The sequence below is a fragment of the Amphiura filiformis genome, chromosome 11 (genome assembly GCF_039555335.1).
Source record: "Amphiura filiformis chromosome 11, Afil_fr2py, whole genome shotgun sequence".
NCBI classification, from domain to species: Eukaryota; Metazoa; Echinodermata; class Ophiuroidea; order Amphilepidida; family Amphiuridae; genus Amphiura; species Amphiura filiformis.
In genome coordinates, this window is record NC_092638.1 from 61,932,094 (window position 1) to 61,954,028 (window position 21,935).

At 37.4% G+C, this 21,935-nt stretch overlaps 1 protein-coding gene across 1 annotated transcript in view; it reads left to right on the forward strand.

Annotated features, from left to right (window-relative positions):
- Nucleotides 1-13,984, forward strand: part of LOC140165113 (uncharacterized) — a 36,740-nt gene extending 22,756 nt beyond the window's left edge. The window contains exons 10-18 of the mRNA XM_072188544.1: nucleotides 1,643-1,747; nucleotides 5,408-5,628; nucleotides 6,550-6,759; nucleotides 8,694-8,955; nucleotides 10,148-10,377; nucleotides 11,122-11,354; nucleotides 11,937-12,131; nucleotides 12,861-12,989; nucleotides 13,651-13,984. Of these exons, the coding sequence (XP_072044645.1) occupies nucleotides 1,643-1,747; nucleotides 5,408-5,628; nucleotides 6,550-6,759; nucleotides 8,694-8,955; nucleotides 10,148-10,377; nucleotides 11,122-11,354; nucleotides 11,937-12,131; nucleotides 12,861-12,989; nucleotides 13,651-13,793 (1,728 nt within the window). The 3' untranslated portion in view covers nucleotides 13,794-13,984. The remainder of the gene's footprint in view (nucleotides 1-1,642; nucleotides 1,748-5,407; nucleotides 5,629-6,549; nucleotides 6,760-8,693; nucleotides 8,956-10,147; nucleotides 10,378-11,121; nucleotides 11,355-11,936; nucleotides 12,132-12,860; nucleotides 12,990-13,650) is intronic.
- The last annotated feature ends 7,951 nt before the right edge of the window (nucleotides 13,985-21,935 follow it).

A 21,935-nucleotide genomic window follows, 5' to 3' on the forward strand; every position in this document is an offset into this window, starting at 1 on the left:
ATTTTCTGTAAATCAGGAGCTGAAAAAAGATGAAGATTGACAGCATATTAGCAGCAGGCCTGTTGCTAGACCTGTCAGACTGGGGGGGGTGGCATTTTTTGCTGACGGAAATATTTTTTTGCCTAATAAAATTATGAATTGTAGATCCATTTTTTGGGCACTCAGGAATCTAAAATATTGCATAACAACAACATCATAAGTTGGCAACAACCGCACATTTAATTTTTTATATATGACTCATTGTAATTTGCCGATTAAATCTGATGGTTTTCCTGACAACACTCACTTTTTGCGACATCTAATAATTGGGGGGTCTCACACCCTACCCCCTCTAGCGATGGCTCTGATTAGCAGTGGTGTTCCGCAGTTGGCACCTGGTGTGAAATACATAGACAAAATTGCCACCTTCCATGATGTAAATTATTCATAAAACATCATGGAACGTGACATTTTAAGAAATCTAAAGCAATACTATAACTGTCTAGAGGTTCAATTCAGTCATATATGACCTGCTACCATGAAATCAGTGTAAAGTCGCAAGGTGTTAGTCACTCAAAACGCCCTGGCTACTGCGTTGGTGTTCACTCACCTGTTAAAGCCACTAAGTATGTATGTATGTCCTTTGTGAATGGGGCACAATGTGCCATTCACGAAGGAAAATACTACTGGCTTGTACAGGTGGCGGTAAACAAAGAACATCAACTTATTCAGACCAAAAGTCTCGAAACTACCAACTCAACAAAATGAGTATAAAGTCACTGCGACTTTACGCTGATTTTCGTGGTAGCAGGTCACATATAGAAGACAAGACATAACAGAAAATCATGAGAGTTAGAAGCTTTGCTAAATTTAAGCATGAGCACACATAAATTTTGGCAGATCTTAAAGTTTTTATATCTTCACTGTGAGTCATACTGGTTTTGTGCAATGTTAGGTCTTACCTCGGTATCTTCATATGTGCATCCAGATGCTGTAGCTCTTGAATGGGTAGGCAGGTTGACTTTGGATATTCTAGGATAGGTAGCCCATGGTCAGAAACTCTGGTTACTACTAGTGGGTCTAATTTGCATAATATTTGTTATTATAATGAGCTAATTTGCATATTTTGTGCCGAAATTAGCCCTCCATTCATCCAGAGGCTGTGTCTCTTGAATGGATATGCACATTGATAGGTAGGTCATGGTGATACCTTTTTGGGGTCTAATTTGCATATATTCATTATGACAATGAACTAATGTGCATTTTTATTTATTTATTTATTTATCTATTTATGTATTTTCTTTCTGGTTTATTTGTTTACCACTGATAAAGTTTGATATTAAGCTGTAATAATATGTTTCCAAATTTAATTTGCCCCATGGTGGAAAATGGCTAATTCTAGACAGCTTTGCTAAAAACCTCTCTTGGAGATAATTATGAAGGCAGCATCAAAGTGTAAGCCATGATTATGAAATCAGTAAAACATTGGTCACTTGCTACCACAGGATATACCATCATATTGATACTGGAAGGTTACTATTTCAGAATCTAGTTTTCCATCATTATAGTTCTATGTTGTAATGACCTTAAGAACTATATCACTATAAACCACAGGCTCTAAAAAAGTTATTTCCTAATTTGTGTATCACATTCTGTTTTGCAGATTGCCTGTGTCTCGCCATCTAAATACTGTGTGTCTGAATCCCTCAACACACTACGCTATGCTAACCGTGCCAGGAGGATCAAGAATAAACCAGTAGTCCGTATGGTAAGTCATTAATTTACAATGTGTCTGAATCCCTCAACACACTACGCTATGCTAACCGTGCCAGGAGGATCAAGAATAAACCAGTAGTCCGTATGGTAAGTCATTAATTTACAATGTGTCTGAATCCCTCAACACACTACGCTATGCTAACCGTGCCAGGAGGATCAAGAATAAACCAGTAGTCCGTATGGTAAGTCATTAATTTACAATGTGTCTGAATCCCTCAACACACTACGCTATGCTAACCGTGCCAGGAGGATCAAGAATAAACCAGTAGTCCGTATGGTAAGTCATTAATTTACAATGTGTCTGAATCCCTCAACACACTACGCTATGCTAACCGTGCCAGGAGGATCAAGAATAAACCAGTAGTCCGTATGGTAAGTCATTAATTTACAATGTGTCTGAATCCCTCAACACACTACGCTATGCTAACCGTGCCAGCAGGATCAAGAATAAACCAGTAGTCCGTATGGTAAGTCATTAATTTACAATGTGTCTGAATCCCTCAACACACTACGCTATGCTAACCGTGCCAGGAGGATCAAGAATAAACCAGTAGTCCGTATGGTAAGTCATTAATTTACAATGTGTCTGAATCCCTCAACACACTACGCTATGCTAACCGTGCCAGGAGGATCAAGAATAAACCAGTAGTCCGTATGGTAAGTCATTAATTTACAATGTGTCTGAATCCTCAACACACTACGCTATGCTAACCGTGCCAGCAGGATCAAGAATAAACCAGTAGTCCGTATGGTAAGTCATTAATTTACAATGTGTCTGAATCCCTCAACACACTACGCTATGCTAACCGTGCCAGGAGGATCAAGAATAAACCAGTAGTCCGTATGGTAAGTCATTAATTTACAATGTGTCTGAATCCCTCAACACACTACGCTATGCTAACCGTGCCAGGAGGATCAAGAATAAACCAGTAGTCCGTATGGTAAGTCATTAATTTACAATGTGTCTGAAGCCCTCAACACACTACGCTATGCTAACCGTGCCAGGAGGATCAAGAATAAACCAGTAGTCCGTATGGTAAGTCATTAATTTACAATGTGTCTGAATCCCTCAACACACTACGCTATGCTAACCGTGCCAGCAGGATCAAGAATAAACCAGTAGTCCGTATGGTAAGTCATTAATTTACAATGTGTCTGAATCCCTCAACACACTACGCTATGCTAACCGTGCCAGCAGGATCAAGAATAAACTAGTAGTCCGTATGGTAAGTCATTGCTTTGCAAAATGTAGTTGTTCCTGTTTTCTGGTTCTGGTTCTGGTAATATACTTCTCAACGCTTCCTACGAAGCCAGGCGAGAAGGGTAATGTGGGCAAAACGTCAGATGCTTAGTTGTTTCGAGCTGTGTTTGGTAGTGTCTTAAAACTTCTCTCTTGAATGCTTTGGTTTCTTTTACAATGTATGTCAACGATGGTTTGTGGAAGCTGGTTCCAGTCTTTGGTTGTGTTAGGGAAGTATGAATACACCCAGCAGTCTTTCTTGCCTGCTGGACTTTTGAAAGCTATTGTGTGAAGGTTTCTATAGTGACGTCTGACAGGCTGCAGAAACGTTTGCTCCGGAATGGCTGCTTGACCACTGGTGATTTTGTGCACGAGGGTGAGTCTGTCTACTTAGCGTCTGAGTTCTAAAGTGTCCCACTCGAGTTCGGCCATCATGCTTGTTGGACTACTAGTTTTCCTGTAATCTCTCATAACAAACCTTGCAGCCCTTCTTTGGATGGATTCAAGCTGCTGTTTAAGTTCACCTGTATGCGGATCCCAAACTGTGGACGAATACTCGAGCTGAGGTCTGACCAAAGGAGTATCAGGAGAATTGATGCCACAGTACAGTGGTGTACCTCCAGTATTGATCTCTGAATACCCAAAATCAAACGATAATTGACATCTTTAAGCTTGAGTTTTACAAAGGTTTGGGCATGTAGCCTTATCACATTTTATATTCACAATGCATAAAAAAGTGGTGTGCATGTGATTAGCAAGGTGGAAAAACTGTGGGAGTAAGTGACCGTTTTTGGCGCACTTACATTGATAGGAAGCGAGAAAATGTAAATTAAAGTTACAACATTAAAATGGGTGAGTGAATGATGTGACAAAGTTATTCAAGTCGAGCATTTTTGCCATGAGGATGGATAGTATATAGTTTGGTCATCCAAAATGATTGGCGCTTTAGAATGTTTGAGTTTGTCTGTTTATGTATTTGCTCAATGGCATGAGAATAATTTCATTAACACTGGCTTTCCGAGTTGAAATGTTGAACATATGGCAGTCTCTTTTCCCCTTTGGTATTATGGTGACGCATAGACAGATTGTGTGTTATTAAAACGTATATAAAGAGTGGTTGTGGTTTTTCCAAGATATTACGATTTGCATCTTAAACAGGTGATGAGATAAATGATATAATTTGATTTACAGGTGAGACGAGATGTAATTGGCAAGTTTTCTCCTGTGTGTGTGCTGGTGAATTTGTAACTTCTGGTATGAAGTTACAGACAACACATTTTTGCTCGTACATGTGTAACTACAAGACTGTTGTTTTGGTTGGGTGGGTATCCTTGAATTGGTACGTACTATAAGGTTGTGGACGTTTGACGGTCTTCTATATATGATGTAAGGGGTGGGTCATTGAAAATCTCTTTGAGGGCCTTAGAGATTTGTGAAATGTCCATGTGTCGGTGTAAAATGAAGCTGATGTGTTGCAGTTGCGGTGAGTAGCTAAAAACGAGTGGCACCCTGGTGTTTTTACATCTTTATCCTTGTACGAAAGAAGGGGGTTGCGCAGGGCTGTTTTGGCACGTTCGATTTGTTGGTCATCAGCTTATTTTCATATCCGCGTTTTGGAAGTTAGATTTGAGATTACAGAGTTGGTTTTCTAGCTGTTTATTGTTCATTGGAGCATATGCATCGAATTGGAGAGCTTGGCTGAAAACAATGTCCTTGGCTGAAAACAATGCTATTGAATATGTGTGATGGATGGCATGAGGTACACAGCAGATATATGAAGAATCCAAATAATATCATGCACATCAATTATGATGCCTTCCCACAGACTCCATGAGTTACTTGCACACATGGCAGAGTCTGAACTCTTTAAGTTTAATATCTTTGGGGTTTCTTCAAACTTTCCATTTTGGCATGTTTACAATGTTCACCTCTACAGTGGACTATTCCAGTTGAAACCCATATGCCTTCTATGGAAGACATGACCTTAATCTACCACACAGGGGTGTAGATTTCAAATGGAGTCACCCATTCGGGTGACCCTAATTGGAAGATTAAGGTCATGTCCCAGGGATTTATGGATCAACTGGAATGGCCCAATGCACCTTTTAAATGCATATGTGCAGTTTACAAATTCTCATTATATTATTTTGTTATCACTAATGACAGAATATTTTTTGTCACTGTCACTGGTGGTTAGATTATTTATTGCTTCTCTAATGTTATTACAATGAAGCCCTGTGATGACCCCCTTCAGTGCTGCTCTATCAAGCATATAGGAATACATGTAGAAACTGCATCACATATCTTCTACTTTATAGCTTGGTAGCTTCCTTTCCATATTTACACTGCCCTCAGATGGTGCAGATGATTCTGGTCCAAATACTCATAAAGTTGTTTTGTTATTTGTTTTAGGATCCTAGAGAGAAACTGATCTTAAGTCTGAAGAGAGAAGTGAAACTACTACGCAATGAAAACCACTACCTGCGAGAGAGGTTAAAATTTCCTAAGGGTGCAATAAAGGCTATAAAAGACAGTCCATCAAGGAATGGTGAGGACACTAGGGATGAGGATGATGATAAAACACCGGTACCTATGGAGACGCGGAAAGTTGTGAAAAGGCAGTCGACCAACAGGTGAGTGAGTGCTGCACTATGTAACTTTCTTTATTTGTGTCAGTAATAGATTATTGATTTCAATAGAATTGAATACATTTTGAGTTTGTACTTCACCACTGAGCGATCTAGCGATCGATTTCTAGCCAATCAGATAGGACTCCTTTTCGGTGAAATACCAATCGCCCGTCGCTCACCAACGGAGTATTAAGACGTGATTCATTGCAGGGAAAAAATCTTTATAATACAGGGTGCCGACACTGTGTGCTGGAGTAATGGTCACGTTTATCTAGATTATATTCAAACAAGTGGATTAATCATGCATATGGAGAGAGTAGTTATAGGGCCCAATGATCCACTGCTGTTTGTTAGTAAACTTGCATCATGTTTTGGCAAATCTATAAGTTTGATTGTGGCTCATGAATCACGTTTATTCACATGGTTATGAATGGGGCTTAAAAGGGCATTTTGTGGTCCACAGCATCATCCCCCCACTTTTCTCCAAAAAGTTGAGATTTGTATACTACTGGAAACATCTGGCTACATATTGTTTATTTACAAACAATTTCTTGCAGATTAATTTGTTCTGCAAAAATATTGTGAAATTTGAATTATGTTCTGGTACACCAGAATGAAATTGCAACACATCGCCCATGGAGCAGCATAATGCACATAATCATGCACAACTTGCGAACACAAAATCGGAATCAGCTGAAATGTTGGGAATAAGCTTTTTACATGGATATCTACAGAAAAATGTCAAAAGAGGATGCTATGATCATGAAATACTCCTTTAAGGAGGGAGAAGTGAACACAAAAATGAAAGTTATTTAAAATAAATGCCTATTGGTTGTATCTTCCATATCAAATATAAAACTTCCAAGTTTGATAAAAATGCAGTAACCATTTCGGCTTTTTCTTTTCATACCATTTGTTTTTCAGTTCTCTTGCATCATCAGCAGAGCTCTTCAGCCCTAAATCAGCAGCAGACAACAGTCTTTATGAGATGTTGCAGGAATACATGATGGAAAATGAGACACTGAGATCAGAGAACTCTGATTTACACAACATTAAGATGAGGGCAAGGAGAGAACATGAACATTTATCAAAGGAAAATGATAAGCTGCTAAGAAAGCTGGAAGAACTCGAAAGGTTTGTTTAATTTAAAGAAATACTTTTAATTATAATGAAAATAATAATAAATTCTTCTATGGTGCCTTGTTTCTAGACTTAAAAGCTCCGTACATAATCACGAACAAATTTGTTGTTATGACTTTTTGTTTACTTCACTTTTTCTGGGGTAAGGGTTGGTCAGTCAGAAAACTTTTTTTTAAATTTTGCCCAGAAACGGTAAAAGCTCTAAGAACAATCTAATTTTCATTTTTCATATTGGTAAAGATATTTTTACTTGTTACAATCAGCATGTATATATTGCCATTAGGCCAAAAAAAAAAGTTGTCTGTCCTCCACCGCCCGCTCCTCAGATTAAGGCCTGACCAATATTTAAAAAAAAATTTTTTAAATATATTTTTATAAAAATAAGTAAAAGTCAATTTTTTTTTTCAGATTTGGAGTATCTCTGGACCTAGCTAGAGCTAAATACTAAGATCTTTCATGGTTGAACGTAAAAAAGCCCCCCAAAAACATTTTGTGTCTTCAATATGCGAAGTTATAACTTGTGTTCATGTCATAGTCTATTATTTTTAGTGACATCAAAATACATTGGATTTGAAATCATTAAAAGACTATGACATGAACACAAATTATAACTTTAACTGCATATTAAAGAAACAAAATGTTGGTTTTTTGTCACCATGAATGATTGTAGCATTTAGCTCTAGCTAGGTCCAGGAATACGCCAAATCAAAAAAAAAAAAAAAAAAAAAAAATCTGCCCGCCCGCACGTTCTTTTTCAAAGCTGTGGAGGACAAACAAACAATTTTTTTTGACCTTATTATAGGTATAATTTACCATTTCCTTTCAATCTTCAAACCATAATTCTTCAACAGTTGTTGTTGTTTTCCTTTAATTTCATTGGTTCATGCCCATGTTATACGAGACAATTATAGAGCATAGCTGAATGTGTATTGGACTGCAATGTTGCACATCATTTGCGTTGTGCATAACATGATATGTGCGGCAACGTCAGTGTAGTGCAATATTTTGCATGCATGCACGTGTGAAGTACTCAATGGATTCACCCATTTCGTGCCCGGGAGTGACTGGTTGAACGTGATAAAATTAGCCATAAAGAGTGGCTGTAAATTACATGCAAACATGATTTTTACTGGTGATCTGTATAAGAATGAGAATAAAAATATTGTTTTGAGACCCAGCACTGTCTCTATCGCCTGATATAACACAGAGATAGCATTATTTTTATGTGGAATAATGCCATCTCCAATGGTAGCCTTTGGCCTTTTCGATGTTGTCACTATCTCTGGGGGAAACATAGCTGGGCATTTGTCTTCATCCCACACTACTTGCCAGTCCTCACAGCTTTGGATGATGTTGTCTTTCTGGGTTCTGTGCCATGATACATTTCTGTACTTCGTTCGAGTCTCAGTTCTGAATGAAATGCCGGTGACATTCTGTTGATCTCCGTTACCTACTGTCCCACATCTAGCTTTCAAAACAGCAGGAACTAGTTGGTGGACTCCAACTCAAGTGATGATGAAGACTTGACTGGGTCTCAAAATAATACTTTTATTCTCCAAATTATAAATCATAAACCATTGTATGATATTTAAAACCATATGTTTACCATTACATAAGGCACCAGAAACAAATTAGTTCGATCTTTGGATCACCGTCGATGCTGCTTCGATGCTTGTTATTACTGAACTAACGACTAATTAGTCAGAATTAATGCTAAATTTATATTGATCGTTGTCAATACAGGCAAATATTCAAATGTTATCACAATTAACAATAGTCATTTAATTGATTTCATAAATAATAAGGGTGAAACAAGCATCGATGGTCGATCGAAAGATCAAACTAATTTGTTTCTATTGCCTAACATTACAACCCATAATAAGAATGCTCCAAATCATAACATCATTCATCATCATTTGACATTCCAGAGTATTTGCTGCATCACCATTTTCCGTACCTGGTAAACTGCTAGCTATGTCAAGAACCACCTCCGGCCATTCCACCATCACCAACAGTGACACATCACTGAATCTTGAATCGGTATCATCTACACCACATAACATGACACCCACCAATCCCTTACCGATATCACCCTGGAAGCAGCAGCAGCAAGTACCTAAGGGTTCAGGGACCCCACGTGATGTGCAGCAATTCAAGCAACCTGTCTCTAATACACAAGGAGTAAATGGGGTAAACAGTAGTTCTTTGTACTCATCGTATCCCATGTCTTGCGGTAAAATTTGTCAGTATTAAACTGTCTATGGGTGTGATGGTTGGTATATAATTAATCTATAAAAGATGAATTTTCTATTTCTTGAACCGGTTTGCCTTTGAAATGGAATAATACATCTTTCACCAGGTGATTATAGTGAAAGTCATGACCTAGAGGAAAATAACATACAGCTGTATGTTTTGTATGTCAGCCTTTATGTCTGTATATTCATAAAAGAGAGTGTTTTTATATAGGGTTCACAGTTCACACAGATTTGCATAAATGAGTCATGGTCAGTAACAATTATTTTGTGAACAGGCGTACAATTAGCATTATTTTACAATAACCTTTTGGAGACAACCACTATAAAGGATGAAACAACCTGTTTATTAAACCCATTATATTGCATGTTTTTGTCGCTTTCATAGTTGCATTTGTCTGTGTATTCACCGTAATTTCATATTTGAAATTCATGTTTTTAGTCAAGTTCATGAATCGTAACATCTTGACCTCATATTATCCACATCAAAAAATACAATTCAATGCCAAAGTAATTTCCATTGCTCATAAAAAAGCCAAACATCATAAAGAATTATATTAAGAAGAAAAAATGTTTTTATGTTGATTTGATTGAAGTCATCAATATCAGTAAAATAATTCAAATCTGGATATAAATCATAATTTTAAGACAATGCAAAGTGTGCTGAGGCTTGTGGATCAACGTCTAGGCGTTGTGCCTGTGCGTAGTGCACTATAAGTCACTGCGCTTTAAAAAAATCTGCCAAGCAGGTGTAGGCCATGTATCCTATTAGACTGGTCACTGATATATTTCCCATAGTCCACACAGTGTTTGGAAAAGTCTTGGAATTTTGATTTTGGTCACGAAAGAAAGAAATGTGAAATGCAAATTTATTAAAATGAGGGTAAAAGAGAGGGAGAGAGAGAGAGAAAATGAAGAAAAGTGATTGTACAATTAAGGGGGGGGGGCAAGGTTTGTTCAGCAAAGGGTGATTGGAGGCAGTTTTTGTATTGGCCTTTCTATTTAGTCTAGAAATTTGATACAAGGTCATTGAAAAGCAAAGGAATTTTATCTTTGAAAACCCCTTTTCCTTGTTTAAGTCTTTAATGATGGTGTGAAATCACTAATTTTATCTGTTTGTTTCTTTTCAGTCCCCAAACCAGTTACCACCAGTAGACCATGTGAAAGGAGTACCTAATGGTTATAGGTCCACTCACCCCTCTGCTCAACAGTATTCACCACCTATTGCCCCAATGCCACTAGGCAACCCACCACAGATGCCATACCCTGGCCCGGCACTAAGGCAAATCTATCCGACCTCGCAGCAGGGAGTGAAGAATAGCTATCCAGTTGCAGCACAGAAAGGACCAAAGAAATTCAGGTGAGTTGAAAAGTTATGACAACAGCCCGAGAAATTATGATTAAAATGACTTTATGAAGCTTGAGCAAACTGACATAAAATAAATAGAAAGAGCAAAAAATTCAGGACTCAGTTGGGGATTGAACCCAGGTCAAGATTAAGATCACTTAAGATCTTATACCTCTGGTAATATCAACCAATCATGAATGACTACTCTGTCACTGTGTTTAAGCATCCAGTTGAATAATTAAGAAATGAGGTTGTCTATGTGCTTCACCCTAGAGTTTGTTTGGCTTATACATCATGTTGCGACTATTACACCATTTCAGAATCAAGTGTTACTGCTTGCGTCAATAAAGTCCCATTTGCGTAAGTACTGCGCCGAATTGTGTGCACGCCATTCTATATCAATACGCAATGATATGAGTCTCAATTTATTCGCCTATTATAAGCCGAACAAACTTTAGCAGGGTGTAAGACAATGTGGGACACAATTGATATATGTGAAGTGTCTATCTGTAGGAAAATTTATAGGGTTCTCAAGAATGATTATCTTGTCAAAATTAAAATGTGTAAGTTTTATGGATATTTCATCTTAAATAACAAAATGAACCATACCAATTCAAAATAAAAACATTCTTAACTTGACTACTCCAACCAAATCTGTAATTGTCACTTTAAATTTCCACTCAAAGTTTAACAATCAATCAGTTTAACAAACTGTTAGTATAATAGTCTGATATAATTTTATCCTATTCACTCCAGTGATACCAGTAGAAGTTTCCCACCGCCGAGTAACAATTACCAAAACCCTCCGTCATCGGGAATGCAACAAGACAACGGTCCACCAAGTAGTCAAGGGAATCAGCGTAAAGTCAGCCCTAGCTCCTTCCCTCAAGCTAAGCCACGTAACAGTCCTTCAACTCATACCGATGCATATGGTTCACTTCCATCAACAAGCTCAACCAAGTCAGTAAGCTCAACGTTAAGTAGAAAAGGTAACTATACTGTGTCATTAAAGGGGCGCTTAGTGTTCCACAGCCTCATCCCCATGACTTACTCCAAATAGTTCAGAATTTATACCATCAGAAACCTTGGCAACGTTGACAAAAATGACATTGTCCAATGTGTATTTTTGGGCTGTCGACAGCCCAAAATTACAACACAATGTCCGAATCAACTGATTTTTGGGAAATTATCTATTGATTCTGAAATTGAAACAAATTGATCTTTGTGATTTTTTAATTGTGCTGTATGTCATGCCCACAAGGCCTCTACATTTTACCAATAATTGTCACTGACTACTGTGGCCCCTAATCATTCCATACAACTACTCATGGGATTTGCAGCTAAGCAGTGCACACCCTATATCTACCATAATAAGCCTTTGCAGTCAGGATCAGCTCTCTGTGTAGCAAATGGTACATTACACTGGAACAACTAGCAGTACTATCCACTAGAGTCTAGCATCTTACAATTTGATCCGACTTGACAATGGGGACTTCCAAGTGTAATTTTGTAAATCTTTTTAAAATGAGCTCTGGTTAAGATAATGAATTTAATTATTTTTCTTACCAAAGAACCTACCAGAAAGAATGACATCCCTGCAAGGAATGATGCCAAGCCTGAGTTGCTACCGGTAACAGAGCAAGGATCCAAGCCACAAAAGTCTCCCAGGAAAGCACTGGTCCAGCAGACATCTGCTGTGTCAACAGGAGGAGGGTATAGTAATAGAGGAACAGGGCATAATAACCAGTCTTCAGCACCAAATCAAGGTGAGTTGATTGAAGGTATACTGCAAGGTGTATGATGATCACAACTGGTCACGCTGGAGTGACACAAGATCTTGGTGACAGCTGTGATGATTGAAATCAGCCCTTGCCTGATTCTTTTGAATGAAAAAAAAACCCAATATGTTGACTCATAACTGTTGGTTCTTTTTAAGATGGGACTTAAGTTTTTGGTGGCTGTGGCTCTGTAAAGGAGTTCTCGCTACAGTTTTGTAACACAAGACACAAGAAAAAGGGTACACATATCATTAAAGTTGCAACATCGCTGATGATTTATTCAAATTTCAGCAAAAATCATTCCAATTTCTGTCTTTTTAATGTTCAACTTAGCCTGGTTTCCGCTTTATGAATACTGAGTAGATTCTTGTTTAGTGATGTGAGAACTTGATATTATGCCATAAATTAGCAGTCTTCTCAGTCAGTGTCACTGAAAAGTAGTTGGTGCACTTGTATTTTGGAGAAGATGAGTGCAAACTGCTTAGCAAAAATGATATAGGAAAAGTTACATGGCTATTGATTGATGTATGAGTTAAACAAGTGCTATATTTGCATGTGAGTAGATGCCCAATTCTAACCTTGATCTAAGTAGCCATTTTGTTCCCTTGTTAAGACAACAATGAGACAACAATGGTGAATTAATATAATTAACCACAGGTGCATAAAGAAAAAAGCAATTGGAGTTTATCCCCAGAACTTTGGCTTGTTATATTTCAGGTGCTGGGTCATATGGCAAATTGAACTCTACGCCAGCAGAGCCACCTCCACAAGTGAAATACAAGCCTAAAGGAACCAGTGATATGTTAGCACAGACTTCTAATCTGACCAAACCACCGCCAGATTCAGGTAGGTATCAGTTCACTCAAACCTTTTGCTTGGTCTTAGATTTGATTCATTACATCTATTTATTTTATTTATTTATAATATTTATACCAAGCAAGGCAAAGTCCAATAGGGCATTTTATTTGTTTATAACATTCGGCCAAAGCCAGACAAAGCCCAATATTGCTCAGTGAGGCTACTAAAAGGGATGCCAACCGAATATGACTGGGAAGGGAAATGGGAAATTGGAGCACACAGAGAAAAACCTACGATCGGCAACCAAACTTACATGTGGTAACATGGGAAATTGAACCCAGGCTGCAGTGGTGAGATACGAGTGAGAAGACCACTACACTTACCTCGCCTCCATATGAAGATTTAGCTATTAAGTCGTAAATCTTTATGGGTCCAAGCGTTGTCACTCTGTCCCTTTCTGCTGCATGTAACTTCTCTATTGCAGGCAGGTTATGTAGATCTGATGGGAGGGTTAAAATTAGAACCTGATTGAGGGACACCAGCTGGTAAGGGTCTATGCTTCCAGACCCCTACTAAACCATGTCATCAAATCTAGCTACTTGCGAAACCAAAATTGCATTCTGTATATGAATGATGATGTGCCAGAAGAAATTAAAATCTATGTAAATATCTATGTGTACTAATCAGATTCTTTCGACTTCGATTTCAGGTTCATTAAATAAAATCAACGAGAAATTGAGACAAGAACTTCAAGACTTGGACGGTGAAATAGAATATATGAAATATGTGAATAAAACTCATACCAATATACAGCCAAATGGCACTACAAAAACCAAAGGCAAGAAGAGGTAGCAAACAGCCAATTCTTATAACATAAAATCTGAAATGGTGTAATAGGCGAATGTGCAACGAGGTGTGTGAACAGGGTTGGTACCTAATGATCAATCCGTCCAGCTGAGCAACTTCCTGTGGTGAAATGACCACAAAGCAGCCAGAGTATGGTTTCTACATGGCTCCATGCAGCTGCATTTTGAGGAGCGCTTGTGGTTTGAATGTGAACAGGAGCCTGCTTTCAAGTGCCTTAATGTCAAACAACGGTGATCCCTGTGGAGGAAGGATAGATTGTGAAACTTAGATGTATGGGTGCAGTACAAAGTATTATGCGGATGTCTATGACTTGATTCTGAAATGGTGTAATAGGTGTGTGTGCAACGAGAGGTGTGATCAGGGCTGTCTTTGAAATCAGTAGTAGAAGTGAACAGGAGGCTACTTTCAAGTGCCTTAATCAAGTTAATGTCATACATCAGTGATACCCTGTGAAGGATAGATTTTGAATCTTGGATGTATGGGTGCAGTAAAAAGTATTGTACTGTTGTCTATGACTTGATTCTGAAATGGTGTGATAGTCGTGTGTGCAAAGAGATGTATGATCATAGTTGTCTTCTAAATCATTAGTGGAAATTAATTGGGAGCTACTTTCAAGTGCCTTAATTTGAAAAAACAGCGTAACCCTGTGGAAGGATAGATGGTAATATGAGTAGAGTGCAAAGTATTATGCTGATGCTTATGACTTGATTCTGAAATGGTGTACACATGATGTATGATCAGGGTTATCATTGAAATTAGTAGTGGAAGTAAATGGGAGGCTGCTTTGAAGTGCCTTAATTTGAAAAGAAAAAAATGATAACCCTGTGAAGCTTAGATTATGAAAGTTAGATATATGGGTAGAGTGCAAAGTTTAAAAGCTGATGTCTATAACCTGATTCTGAAATGGTGTAATAGTTAACTCTCTTCATGTGGGTGTCGACTGCAGACGACAAGTTTCAATTTTTTTTTTAAATTAAAAATATCAGAAATGTAAATGTTCATGACCATATTTGGAATCTGCATGAAAAATGCATTAAAATGAGTACAAACAAGCCTGGTATTTATTCAGTAGTTCTTAAGATAGCTCTTGATATTTTGAGAAAACTTCCAACTTTTTCCGTTGAAGTGAATGGCTAGCACGCAGAGCATTAAGTGTGTGTACACATGATGTATGATCAGGGTTATCATTGAAATCAATAGTGGAAGTGAATTTGGAGGCTGCTTTCAAGTGTCTTAAAACATGATACAACAGTGATAACGCTGTGAAGGATGGTGAAAGCTAGATATATAGGTAGAGTGCAAAGTATTATGCTGATGCCTATAACCTGATTCTGAAATGGTTTAATAATTAAGTGAACACATGGTGCATTAAGCTACTTTGCACGGTTCGCCATTATGCACTATGTGGGGAGAGCCTCGAACTGGCAGCATACATGAATGGGAATTGAACTAGTCATAACGTTCTGTGTAAGGTTACATAATTCTTCCTTTCATGTATGCTGCCAGTTCGAGGCTCTCCCGCATATAGTGCATAATGGCGGAACCGCAAGTAGCTTAATGATCAGGGTTATCCATTGAAATCATTAGTGGAAGTAAATGGGAGGCTGATTTCAAGTGCCTTAATTTTATACAATATTGATAAGGCAAAAAAAAAATTGTTGTGTTGCCCTCAACCGCCCGAGCCTAAAAGTTGGTAGTTTACCGGGCCGGGTTTTTTTTTTTTTTTTTTTTTTTTTTTTTTTTTTGAATGATGATTTTTACAGATTTGTTCAAAATATCAATGTTTTTCACTTAAAATTAATATTTTATTGAAAGACTAGTCTTTAATTGATGTCTAACAGGTATCCAGAAGTCAAAATTGACAAAAGTCCCCTAATTGAAGAAGCATTATTAAATATTTTATTGGATTTTTAAAAACTGAAGGTTAAAAAAAAAAGAAAAAAGAAATCCGACCGTCCTACCCAAATTTCCCATTTTCCCACTTGAGGGGAACACAACAATATTTTTTTTTTTGCCTAATGCTGTGAAGGATAGATGGTGAAAGCTAGATATATGGGTAGAGTGCAAAGTATAAAGCCGATGTGTATAACATGATTCTGAAATGGTGTAATAGTTGACCATGATCAGAGTTGTAACAAGGTGATCAACCAGTCCATATAGGCAACTTTCTGAGGTAAAATGGCTACGAAGCAACCAGACAAGCATTTGTGGTCCATCAAAATCAATAGTAAAAGTAAACTGTGAGCTGCATTCAAGTGCCTTTAATGTAAACTAAAGTTGATAACCCTATAGGAAGGATTTTGATTGTGAAAATTAGATATATGGGTACAGTGCAAAGTATTGCAGCTATTCCAGTTGAAATCCATTCACCCCCTATGGAAGACATAACTACAATCTCGCACACAGGGGATGTATATTTCAAATGAAATCACCCATTCAGATAGCTCCATTTGAAATTCACACTCCCTGTGTGGAAGATTAAGGTCATGTCTTCTATAGGGGGTGAATGGAACAGCGAATTGTGAGATAGGATAGCTGCTTCTTGATGGACCAAGGGCAATGCAAACGATGCAATAACATAGATCTTGCCCCTATCAAATGCGGAATTCAGTGCAGTCTTCAGACACATGACTATATATTGAGGAATTGGAAGGATTTACAAGAGTTGACTCTGTTACATAATTTGCATTCCAAGTAAAAAATTCTGGGTTTGTTACCACAAAAAACATTTAATTTTAACTTTTGAAAAATCGTAATAATGAATTTTGATTTAACATTTTAAAATGCTGGTGTAAATTTCAAACAGGGTTGATGGGAAACTCGTTGTAAAGGCCTTAGATCTGCATCCCTGAATGATGCTTCATGGGAGTGTCTTCGGTCACTGTGATCAGCGATTCCCATTTGTGTGCTGCGCTCTTTCTTGGTCGAACATAGCGCACTATAAATCGGTTTTTGCTGGCTCTTCATATAAGATATCACTGCCATGAAGAAGGCGAAGTAGAAATTGGGCTGTTCCGGTTGAAATCTATACACCCCATGTGGAAGACATGACATTTATCTTCCACATAGGGAGTGTGAATTTCAAATGGGGTTACCTGGATATGGTGACTCCATTTGAAATCCACACCCCCTGTGTGGAAGATTAAGGTCATGTCTTCTGTATGAATTTCAACTGGAAGAGTCTATTGTGTATGCATCAATTAGCTACCTCTGTGTTTTATGTGAAATAGATTTTTAAAACATTTTTAGATAACAATATTTTTTGATAAATGTTAGATAAACTTGTGTAATAAGATACAAATGCAAAGAATTTGTATTATTTAGAGATTGCATGGATGGTGGACATTTATTTCTTTGGGATATATGTGACGTGTCATGTCAAAAACAGAGACTTTTGGGCAGGTTATCAAGTTTGACGTTTTTACATATCTTAAATATAGAGATATTTTGCTCCACAACGCCGTTTTCCCCAATGAAATCGGACATTCCTAAGCGAAGATATTGAATTCGTAAGATACGGTATTATAAAATTGGAAATTGAGATATCGGCCTTTAAAAATATTATTGACAATGTTAAGAGTAGGAATTATCTTGAAAAATGTCTCAAAAAATACCAGATGCCAGTTATATTCCAGTCTGAAACTATCAGACAATATTTTAAACATTAATAACATCACAAATTCGCAACAAACCCAAATTGTGAAAAAATCACCCCGGACAGATTTTTGGCTATTTCTCCATTTACGATCCTGCCCAAAAGTGTCTGCTTTTGACATGACACGTCACATATATAAATGGCAAAATCTTCGTTAGCGAAGCCAAGCTGAGAGAGAGATATATATCTTGCTTTATTAACTTACATCTTAAACTGGTGTAAATTCATATAAATAAACAAACAATAAGTAATATTTAATTTGATTTAATTCAATTTGCTCATTCAGTTTTATGCTCGCATTGTATTCACAGTAATTCAACTGAAAATAATATTGCCATGTAGCAATCATCTTGCCAAATTCTATTTATTTATTTCAAATATGAAATGTAGACAACTGCATCTAGTTCCGAGTAACATTTTCATCTGTTTGGAAATAATTGGCTATTCCTGTAATCTGATTGGCTAAAGGTGTTGACATAGTTTTGACTATGCCCGTTGTCCGGCATAGTAAACTCGCCCAATGCCCATTGCCAAGGACTATGCTGTGTGATGGGCATGGTTTATTTGCATTTATATCCAATAATTCAAGTATCGCGATGCCCAGTGCTGTCAAATGATATTGGTCTCTGTGTACAACCATGACAGCTGGTATGGTATATAAAACAAATACCGACTGCTTTATATTTGAGGCATGGTTAAAAGTATAGGCCCTTGTTGATCTCAAAATCATGCTTTGACTCTTGGTGCAAGCGTTATGGGTCATAGCATGGTTTTGAGATCATTGTGGGCCTGTAATTTTAACCATGCCCTGAATATAAAGCAGTCAATATTATTTTGTGTTGTGTAATTATATTGGGCATATAAAATGTTTGACTTTTCCATATAAGTAGGTACCAAACAAACCCTTGTATGTTGATCACAAATACATCCTGCAAAATATCTTGTTTACATTATTTCAAAGGTTGAGTTCTAAAAAGGTCAAACATTTTGTGAACCTTTATAAAACCTGACATTCAAATGTTATTAAACATTTTGTACAAACCATGATGCATTTAGAACATGTGTAAAATGTTTTAAAAACATTTTTGCATTTGCTGGGTGACCATTGTTAAAAAAGCAATGTAAGATTATTGGTTTTAAAAGCAAACAGTTGGATATCATTTATAAATAAATTTATTATATTTTGTTCAACATGTAATAGACAAAAATCATATTAAATGGAGCGGTCATTATTTTAGAAGGGGTATTATGAATATGCTGGGAGGGTCATAGAATTTGATGCCAAAAAAATGGGGGGGTGTCAATATTTTTACACAAAAATAGGGGCGTTCTAAAATTATCAAGGGCTTGAGACTATACTAAAATGCAGTAAACCTTTGACGAGCGTGTATTGTAAGGGGATACATCGCGTATTTACTGCGTTGCACGCACTTTTCTCTGATTGGCCGCTAAGGCGATATGTTGTTGCTGAGTGGAAATTTATGAATGAACTGTGCGCCGTACGCGTTGTTAGCGCCGAATTTGCAACATCACGGTAGTCGCGCTCGTCAAAGGTTTGCTGCATTTGACTATATCATAATTTTCTTAAGCTGTGCACAATTGCACACATTCTTTACACTTACAATCACAATTTTTGCATTCAGACGAACCAGGATGCATTTCTTTACCTTTTCAGAATAATTTGTTTTAGGTCTGTGTATGCGGAAAGGGAGTCATCAAATTGTTCAACTCGAGATAGGGGGGTCATAAAACAATTTCAGCCCAGGATAGGGTCATATAACTCCAGTCACCGACATATTCATGACCCCCTTCTGAAGAAAATGGCAGCTCTGTTAAATAAATTAGTGAACAACTTACATAAAAAAATGTCATTGTAAATCCACTAGTTTTGTTTTCAATCTTGCTATAATTTGATCATCCATTTGAAGTTTGAGTATTAGGTGATGAAAAAAACAACCCTGTTCTACGGGCAAGTAGGGTCGGTTGGTCATTGGCGGTTTTTTTTTTCTGGAGTCTAAAATTACCATATTTTCTAAAAATGTTCAGCCAAAGTTAATAAACTTTGGGCAAAAAATGACTGATTTACATGATTTTAGCAAAATTTGTTTTAAAATTTCCCCAAAATGCAAATTGTGGGTCGTTTGGGCCTGTAGAACAGGGTTTTTTTCATCGCCTTACAGGCAAATATTAAGCAATTGTAAAGGATGGTCTTGAAGTGTGGCATTTGTATGGACACTTTAAGGAAATTTTACACTAAGATGTCCATTATGACTTCCAAGTCGTGATAAAAGGAAATTGTGTGTGCTCTATTTATTCCAGTAGTTAATACTAAATAAGCAAACCATATTGTGTGTGTAATGATAACTCCTACCTGCTTGCAAACATGCCTGCATATCAGGGGCTTATGGTGCAATTGAGCCATTTCTGATAGCAATATACATATTCATAAGAACATAAAGGCCAAAGCAAAGTAGAGAAAAGTAGTTGGTATTTTATAGACTTGCCAAAAATGAAAAATATCCGGGACAGCCGTCCATATTTTTTCAAATTTATTTTGTTATGTGTAAGATATGCCAACCATTTGTCCGTCCATCCACCCATCCGTCCAAAGCTTATGCAATGACTAACTGTCACATGTGTGTCACCTTGAAAGTTGATATTTTGGTCATGTATTCACAAAAGTAAACTAACTTAAGTCGTAGACTAAATTGGTATACTGTAATTTAAATGGAGTGGGCTCATATTTTCCCATTCTTTTGACATCGAAAGCATGAAATATTTTAGGCTTGTGAAAAGGGATTAGATTTGATCATGATATATTGCTCACACTTAACTGTTTTGATCGTCTTCCCAAGCTTCGTTTCATTTTATCTCTAGTTTGGAAGTGAGTGCTTTTACACAGTTACACCGCAAGCTTGCCAACAAATAATCTTGCGTTTGTAAATGGTTCTAACTGTGGAGGTGTGTGTGTTTTGTCACATTCATACTGTGGAGTCTGCTAACAACCGTGGAGCTCCACAGTTGGAGATAACCTCAAAAATGGGGTTTTTGAGCCATAGAGGGGGTATACCACCTGTCATTTTCTGATTAGAGCAACCTCCACAGTATGGCGGTTGCTGTGAGATTTGTGTAAAAAAATCTCCCCAGTTTGAATGTGGGTGTGTGAATCTCCCCAGTTGGAAAACACACACACCTCCACACGTGGCAGCATCTACAAGAGGGGGTGTATGTGATAAGTGCAACCAGCCGATTGTGTAATTGCTGTGATTAATAAGTTTTGATTAATGAATACCTTCAGGTGTTTTAACACCTGAAATATACCACATTGCCCAGATTTTAATACAAATCTTTTTGCATATGATGTCAACCAGACCAAATATGCCGTACTGTGCAGGTCAGCAACCGATCACGGCATGCCTTTGCCCTGATGTGCCTTTGCCCTGACGTCACTTGCAAGTTTGAGCGCAAACTAGTCTTTTTAATTCAGTCTTCAATTATGTTACAATACCACAATTTACATCGGCAAAAAGTTAGCAATTCTGATGAAGGATGCAAATGATATAAACCTTATAGTTGATGGCTAAAGTTAGTTCTCTTTTGTGAATACCGTCCATTATGTTGTAATGTCTGTACAGTGCAATATTATGTACCTGCTTTTTGGAATAAAATTTAGATGTAAAAGCATATTTGCTGTAAATATTGGAAATAACAATGTATAATATGTGTAAAATGCTTCAAATGTTTATTGATATGAAATAAAATGTATAACATGTTTTGAAGATGTGTCGTGTTAATGTTTGAATTTTTTTATTGCTAACAATAGGCTATTGCAGTTGAAATCCACGCTACCCCTAGCTGTGGAAGATTTGGGAAATATCTTCCACAGGAGAAGTATGAGTTTCAAATGTAATTGGTCAGGGTTAATCATTTTGAAACTCATATCCCCACCCTGTATTATGGCTTTACATATATCTTCCACAACTGGAGTATTCAAAGTAAAGTCGGTCATAAATCCCAAGCTGCATGGTGTAAAAGGTAAAATTATTTGTCCAGGTCATGCACATCTGAAAGGGGACGCTTAAGCGGTTGTCGCTGAAAAATTGCATGGGGGGGGCACTTATTAGCCTTTAGGGGAGGTGTGCTAATGGGACTACCATAAATACTCGATAGTTAGCATATGTGCTTACTGTAGAGGCCTTGCATGTGACGTATCATCCCGTAAATATGGCGGACTACTCAAATGTATTCAACAAAAGCATGATTGCAATCTACCGTGACAGTTCGTCTCACACACATAACCCTGCACTACCATCAAATAGGTTGATTACAACATTTGACTGAATGGACTGCACTCTGCCATAACTACGAAGGACACCGGGTCAAATCCTTTGTTTGGAGCCAATCGACAATTTCATGCAGGGCCTCTATAACATGCAAACATGAAGTGCCCCATCCACAAAAATGTAAAGGGT